This window comes from Drosophila persimilis, unplaced genomic scaffold (genome assembly GCF_003286085.1).
Source record: "Drosophila persimilis strain 14011-0111.01,24,50 unplaced genomic scaffold, DperRS2 tig00000000-arrow-pilon, whole genome shotgun sequence".
Lineage (NCBI taxonomy): Eukaryota > Metazoa > Arthropoda > Insecta > Diptera > Drosophilidae > Drosophila > Drosophila persimilis.
This window is the reverse complement of record NW_020825288.1, coordinates 23883199-23890925: the sequence shown is the minus strand read 5'-3', so window position 1 is coordinate 23890925 and position 7727 is coordinate 23883199. Positions and strand designations below refer to the sequence as shown.

At 42.8% G+C, this 7727-nt stretch overlaps 1 protein-coding gene across 1 annotated transcript; it reads left to right on the top strand.

Annotated features, from left to right (window-relative positions):
• Window positions 1-5615: 5615 nt before the first annotated feature.
• LOC6591859 (probable citrate synthase, mitochondrial) lies at window positions 5616-7321 on the top strand. Its single transcript, XM_002017313.2, has 3 exons — window positions 5616-5719; window positions 5779-6753; window positions 6819-7321. Exons 1-3 carry the CDS (start codon window positions 5654-5656, stop codon window positions 7236-7238), a joined length of 1461 nt encoding a protein of 486 aa, XP_002017349.1. The 5' UTR covers window positions 5616-5653; the 3' UTR covers window positions 7239-7321.
• The last annotated feature ends 406 nt before the right edge of the window (window positions 7322-7727 follow it).

Here is a 7727-nt window from a genome sequence, read left to right as displayed (position 1 = left end):
ATTTAATTGATTGACTTATGCCCCATAAAAAATGTTCCCTTGAACAGAGCCATCATTAAATGTTGAATCTTATTTAGGTAGCGAATACTTCGATTAACTTAATCAATGAAAATCGCTTTGAATGTTCTATAAAAATCTTAACATGCAGATAAATAACTGCCAACTGCTAAAAGGGATCAGCGGCAATGGTTCCCTCGGGTGCCCGTAGATGTGGCCATAAAACTAAATTGATGCACTGTCCCCCTCCCACCGACTAGTCAAAAGGTCAGGAAGATAATACAACAAAAAGAAAGAAAATCATAACAATATTTTATTGCTTATTTATTTATGTATTATTTTTGGATTAAAGCTGAAGATATATTTCAGTCCTCAGCAGCTTATGGACTTGCGTTTTGTGGTTTACGTTGAAACACAAATAAGGGCTTATTCATCTGAAGACTCTACGTTTCCATCTGCTTTACAGTCAACAAAACACCAATGGAATTCACCTGCAGCATAAACGACATTGAAAAAGTACACATCACAGAGACTGTGGCTGTCGAATATGGGTGGGATGTGGACGAGGGTCCTGTACGTACATTCATCAGTCTGAAAGTTCCTCTCGTTGGGCTACTTTCGGTATGCTGAGTAATGTGAGTGCTTCCGCTTCCGCCTCTGCCTCTGCCTGTCTGGGATGGGTTGGGTTGGGTGTGTGTGGGTGTGGGTGTGGCTGGACCAGCAGCCACTTCCGTTGCTGCCATCCTCGTTTTTAAGTACCTATACTTTTACAGAAGGTATATTGTGTTTGACCAGAAGTTTAAAGCATAGAAAACGCAACTATGCTGCATGCTAGTCTCTCAGTTAGGCTACGAATCTTATGATTACTCAAAAAAGAATATACATCGATAACCTATTGGTTTCTGAAGGTAATACCACCAAACACTACATCAAAACCGTATAGCTATATAGTTACCATTGGAAAGAAGTACATATCTTTAAGAGTATCAAAAGGATCTACCTCCCGAGCCATTCTTTCCTTTCCCTTTACCTTTTTTTTTTGTATTTATTTTAACAAAAAATTTCAAAATACTTAATACTCAATTTGCTCCACAGAGAAATGTTATGCCAGGCGCGGCAGGGCTGGGGCGGGTCGGGACTGAGGGGATGTACATGTGTGTTGTGTTAACTGCTCACCACTTGGCCGCCTTTCCTACTGGGGGCAGCAACCCCATCGCCCACTTCATGTGTGTGGCAACTGTGAGATAAAAGCATCTTTAGCAAGTTGAATAACTTGTTGGTATCTCCCTGGAGCTGGGAGCTGGATGAAAACACTTGCCGCGCAAATGGTGCTTGAACATATTCCACTTTGATTTCGTTTTATATTATTTCATTTTCTGTTTTTTTTTTTAAGAAATGAAATCCATTCAACATTTTGCGTGGGACCTGGGCCTGGCATAAATCTGGCAAAAGGAGCCAGATACAAAATGGGAAATGGAGAGGCTGGAGAAGTAAGAGTGCTTGAGGACTTTTATGCCTGGCACTTAACCGCTTAATTACTCATTATGCTCTCAGTTTATCCAGCCATTTAATCAGTTATTCAATGCAGGGCCGGGCCGAAGGTAAAGGCGCATTTAATGAATAATTGAGCCAAGCCAAACGGCAATAAAACATTTATTAACAATCTCAGCAGCCAGTCCTCGGGATATCTGTTGGGTGGGCTGCCCTCGAGTGTAATTTAACATTGATTCCGTGCATTTATCGTCCGCTGCACACCGTCTGTTTGCTATCGGTACACAGATATGAAAAATGTATCTGCATATTGTCCGTGAATAAATATTTTCCCATCATAAACAGAGTGCGGCTCCAATATGCGTGTGGCATGTATGCCATTCATGCCTGATGAAGAACTCGGATTTCGAAATATGTTAAGGCTGTATTTCAGTAATTAAATGGGCCAGAGGTATGCGATACAGGTACTTTACCCCAGATTAATAGCGATATTTAATAGGAGAGTTTCGATTTCATTAAGGAACATTAAAGAGTTGTTAAAAAAGGAAATGATTTATTATGGATCTTCAAAAAAATTTAGAAGATTGCCTATCATATCTTTAGAGGACAGAGAATATAAGCCTCTTTAACCTCATTCATAATTTAGATGGAACTTCCATCCGTTGTATACTTTCTTCCCAAAAGTTTTCTACTCTCAACATCTTTGTTGACCCAAAAACACTCCGACCCTCAAGGCGACCACGTCCTTGCTACCCATTTGTCAGAATCAGCGCCCCGTCGTGACCCCAAACCACGTGAGTTACTTACAACGAGAATGCCCCGTCCCGAAAAAGGAGAGCAAATCGAAGCGACAGCCGTAACAAGTTCGACGTGATGTCAACAAAAGCCAAGCAATATCAACCTAACAGGAGACTCCTTCACCCTCACACACACACACTGACACCCACACATACGTACACATCGTACTCCTGCAAACACAAAGGCACACACGTATGCCGGGAGAACTTTCATTATAGGAAACGTCAAAGTTCGTGAAGGAGCCCACGCCAAGCGCTCACTCACGTATCCCTCGCTCTCGCTCACTCTATTGGGAATGCCTTGCATCGATGGGGTTTCACAAAGTATTGTAATTGCATTTGCATATGACATTGCATTTAGGTTCAACTTTAAGTAATCCGACAAACTTTAAAGAACTAAGCCGAAATGCAATTCCTACTCCTAGAGCAAACACCTCAGGATAAACACCAAGTCAAACATTGCTAAGAAGGAATATCTTTCAATTTGTTTCTGACTTTGTGACGCCGTCCGATCCTCTCTTTGACTTCCAGTCCTATCTATCTGCCTCTTTTTTGTGTGTGCAACAAAGTTAGGTTAATAAAATGATTTTAAAGTTTTCGCTGCCATGGATACGACACTTTCTATTATGCATTAGGGAACGGCAACAAAATTGTTTTCAACCTTTTTACTTTGGCCATTTTTTGTTGTGCTTACAACTTGTCTGTGATGCTGTGAAGTTTTGCAACAACAAAGACGTATAAAAGTATATGCCGGATTTGATAGGCCGAAGTATTAGATACTCTTGCAGATCCATTGAATAGTAGTTATCCGATTGGGAGACACATTAATATGAGAAGAAACACCAATCTAAAGTTTACTTAACAATGACTTGTCTTTTCGAATCATATTTAGATATATGGATCATATGCAGCATAATAAGCATCAGTCATCGTAGTAGTAGTAGTCGAAAGAGGTCGTAGAAATGGAAAAGTTGCGAACCCTTTTATTAGTTTGAAACTATTCGAAATAATTGTTAAACTTTTATTGTAAACTTTTGTAAATATATGTAGAAACACATAAAACACCAGTAATAACTAACTCCACATGGTACAGTGTTCAGCTTCGCGTTGCTCCGACCTATAAATGCAAGTACTGCTTAGATATTAGCCTTGGCATAGTCCCATCCCGGAAACTGCAACCGGCCTTAGGAGCTAGACGTACTTTTGCCCAACTGTTGATTCTAATCAGGACATTTAGTATGTACCTCCTTTTTTACTTTACAAACATCTCAACCAAACCGTAATACCCACAGAAAGGGTATAATGAAAATAGCTAGGACCAAGTGGAGTCAAGTGGAAGGCGACAAAGAGAGAAAGGGTGGCAACGGGAAGTGAAGAATGGGATAAAAAAGGGAGGAGTATGGTGGAGAGAGTTGCAAAGAGAAGAGCATAGTGAGGGCAGAGTAAGATAGATACCGTTGCTGACAGCTGCTTAAGTGCGAAATTCGATTTCGTATTCAAGGGCGTTGTCCACTCCAAGCCAAAATGAGACGGAGAGAGCACAAAGCAAAAAAAATTCATGAGAGATAAGGTTTAACACACCGAAAACTGATATACCCTTAATTGGATGCTAGTAGTACCTGAAATATCGGTTTGGTAATATTCTCAGCATATGGCCCTTAAAATCTTATATCAAGCTCGGCAAGGACCGACATTCTCATATACTTCATGTGGCCTATTTTCATAGGAAGACTTTTTACGTGGACCTTGGGAAAACTTATAATACACCTACTTCGAGGGTAAGACACAAAGGAAGAGGGCTGAAGAGCTAAAGAGTGAATAGAAATTACTTAAACTTGTAATGAACCAAACACCAAAGCTGAAGCAGGAAAAAAAATACTGAACTTGTGAAATTTATAGAGGCGTACAAGGACATCAACAAGAGCACAGACAGAAATGGGAGATAGAAATGGGATCAGGGGCAGTGATAGAGGGATAAACTAACGAAAAGGAGAAGTGGAAAAAGTAAAGAGCCCGCAATAAAGAGATAAAACTAGAACTAAAGATTAAAAAAAACATGGGATGAGTGAATACCATTTTACAAAAAAGTACCGTCCGTCCTTCAGAAAAGCAGACTCTTGTGAAACTATTCAGAACTCGAAAAAAGCCCAATGAATGGCTTAAATGCCACTTGAATGGAGCCAGGGCCGCGAATTAATTTTCGCTAATTGAATGTTAATTAATAAAATGCAATACGAATGCACCCGAAAAAAGAGCTAGTGAAATAATGAGTGGATAACGTCAAAGTGGGATAATTGTTGACTGAATGGCCATTTACAAAGGCCGAAAAGGGACAGCGAGAAGGACACGCGAAAGAGACAGCCAGAGAAATGCCGAAAGAAAAAGCGCCATAGCGATATAGAGTGGCTGGAAAATCCCTGCGAGTGCCATCAAGCGATAAAGTTTTAATTTCCATTTGATGGCTGTTAGTGAAGCAGCGTACAAATTATTTTTTATATATTTATACGGTTTTTTTTGTAGTTATTTGTCGGTCTGCGTCTGTGTGTAAAATATGTTTTAATTAAAAGCCAAGTTGTATAGTTTTCCCCTGGCACGCTCTCGCTGCGATTTCCCCAAAGCTGGACAAAATCAGAACTGCAAACAAACAAACAAACACATATAAATTTGTTGAGCGACGGAAGCGCCGGCAAAGACCAAAAAAATTCCCTAAAGTGGAAGGACCCAGTGGGCTAAAATGGCGAATGGAAAACGCAGTCAAAGTACCAATTCCACTTACTCACTCGCACACACTCTCTCTCCCACTCACAAACTATTTACAGATGAGTTGAAGTTACGGTGGAAATACCCCAAGGGCTGAAGCTACAAATAGATATTTAACTTTTGTGCAATTGAATTGGTCCTCCCCCACTGGGAAGCAGGGATAAAAGTGGTAAATATTCCCGGAAAGAGTGGTAGAAATCGGTAGTGGGAGTGGTTAGGAGAAATATTGCGAAAAATAGGAGGAGTCGAAAGAGAGGGTGTAACTGTGGTAGAAAGCGAAGAAGATGAGCTATTCTTCATCATGCCATAAATGAACCATGACCCATATGTTGTTAAGCTAAAAACAAACAGGAATTAATTTTGTTTGCGCTGGAAAATTTGGTGCCCAGACGAATTTGACAAAATTATCATAGCTAAGTTTTTTTAACAAATCTCCCAGCTAACAATTGTATGAATCTAGTCACCTTTTCATTTCAACTTTTCCTACAGTGTTCAGGCTACTGGTTTTTTTTAGTCGTTCGCCTACAGCCAGAGAGGCACACTCGATTATTTTTTTTTCCTAAATTCAAAATTTAATTTTTGTGGATTTTTTTTCTTTTTTTTTCAAAATGGGTAGATCACTACTAAAATCTCGATCCAACCAAGTGCTGAAGTGTGGGGAGTTCTATTTGAAGGTAGGGATCTGCCTTAGACCTGCCAACCGTATTCCTAATCCTTCATCAATGGTGTGCAGACGAATCCGCAGCTGAGCTCCCTGCGAAAGTACAGCGATGGTGGCAGCCTCAAGGAAGTGCTGGCCAAGAAGATACCACAGGAGCGCGAGAAGATGCTGGGCATCAAGTGCCTGCACGGCGACAAGAAGTTGGGCGATATCAAGGTGAGCAATGTGATGGGGGGACAGCGGGGTCTGCTGCTCCTCATGTGCGACACCTCATATGTGGACCCCAACAAGGGGATCTTCTACCGCGGGATAGCACTGAAGGATGTGTGCGCCAAGCTGCCCCGCGTCCAGAAGGACAGCAAGGAGGGCACACCAGAGGGAGCGTTCTACCTACTCACGGCTGGGAAGATGCCCAACAAGAAGCAAGCGAAGGACGTCACCACGGAGTGGCAAAAACGGGGCAAGCTCCCCGACTACTGCTTCAAGCTGCTGGACAGCATGGACAAGCGTATCCATCCGATGGCCCAGTTTTGTGCAGCCAGCGCCGCTCTCAATCCGGAGAGCAAGTTCGTGGAGGCCTACACAAAGGGTGCGAAGAAACCCAAATACTGGGAGTACATCTACGAGGACTCCATGAACCTGTGCGCCTACCTGCCCACTGTCGCGGCGGTCATCTACTGCAATATCTTCAAGGGCGGAAAAGGCAACCGCAAGTTGGAGTCTTCCAAAGACTGGTCTGACAACTTTTGCAATATGATGGGCTACAAGGACAAGGGCTTTGTGGATCTGATGCGACTGTATCTCATCCTTCATGCCGATCACGAGAGCGGCAATGTCTCGGCCCACACCACCCAACTGGTGGGCTCGGCGCTCAGTGATCCCTATCTATCGTTCTCGGCGGGCATGTGTGGTCTGGCGGGACCCCTGCATGGACTGGCCAATCAGGAAGTCCTGGTGTGGCTGAACCAACTAATCGAAGCCATTGGCTGTGAGCCAAAGGATGAAGAGATACTCAAGTTTATTAATGATACGCTGAAGAGTGGTCGGGTATGTTCTACCTCCTCCAGCACCTCCAATTTGGAAAACCATCACCAATCCATACTCTCTTTCAGGTCGTTCCCGGCTATGGTCATGCGGTGCTGCGTCAGACCGATCCTCGCTTCTCCCTGCAAAACGCGTTTGCGATGAAGAACTGCAAGGACGATCCGAGTGTTAAGCTTGTCACACGCCTGTGGAAACTCATACCCAAGGTGCTTAAGGAACTGGGGAAGGTAGCCAATCCCTATCCCAATGTCGATGCCCATTCGGGCGTGCTCTTGCAGTACTACGGCATGACTGAGATGAAATACTATACGGTTCTCTTCGGGGTATCCCGTGCCTTGGGGGTTCTGCCGCAACTGATTTGGGCTCGTGCTTTGGGTGCTCCCATTGAGAGGCCGAAATCCTTCACCACCGATTTCCTGTGCAAGTTCCTTTCCAAGTCGAAGGACAAGAAGGGTAAGAAGTCTAAGAAGGGGCCCAAGAAGTGTTAAGAGTGGAACCAACCATAAAGAAGGAGTAATTTGGCAAAATATAAAATAAAAAAAAATTGGCAAACATTGGGGCTTAAAATAGACCTAAGCTTTCGTTTCATATTCATGTGTTTGACAAGAGGTAATTGGGTTTTGCTGTCACTCACTGCAATCGTATAATGTGGTTTCAGACTCGCTTTGATATGTGGTGGAGTGGAGGAGAGGGATGGATATGCCACCTAACAGAGGCATGGCCCAGCGAGTACTAATTATGGGCAAGACAAAAATACAGCTTTGATGTCTGTGGCTCAGTTTCTCCACCAGTCCGTCAGTCACACGCCACGTCTCACATTTCCGTCCAACTCCTTCCGTCGGCTTCAATCGCAGCCATTAATTAGTTGTGTAATAAAATCTTCAGAATAATTATAATAATTAATTACTGAATATTCAAATGGATTTGCCAGAAAATCCATAGTTTGCGGGGTAAAACCACTTGGAAATTCGGTGCTG

Coding starts and splice junctions, on each gene's coding strand:
- LOC6591859 (XM_002017313.2), top strand. CDS start 5,654: ATGGGTAGATCACTACTAAAATCTCGATCCAACCAAGTGCTGAAGTGT. Junction 5,720..5,778: donor GTGGGGAGTTCTATTTGAAG/GTAGGGATCTGC, acceptor AATGGTGTGCAG/ACGAATCCGCAGCTGAGCTC. Junction 6,754..6,818: donor ATACGCTGAAGAGTGGTCGG/GTATGTTCTACC, acceptor ACTCTCTTTCAG/GTCGTTCCCGGCTATGGTCA.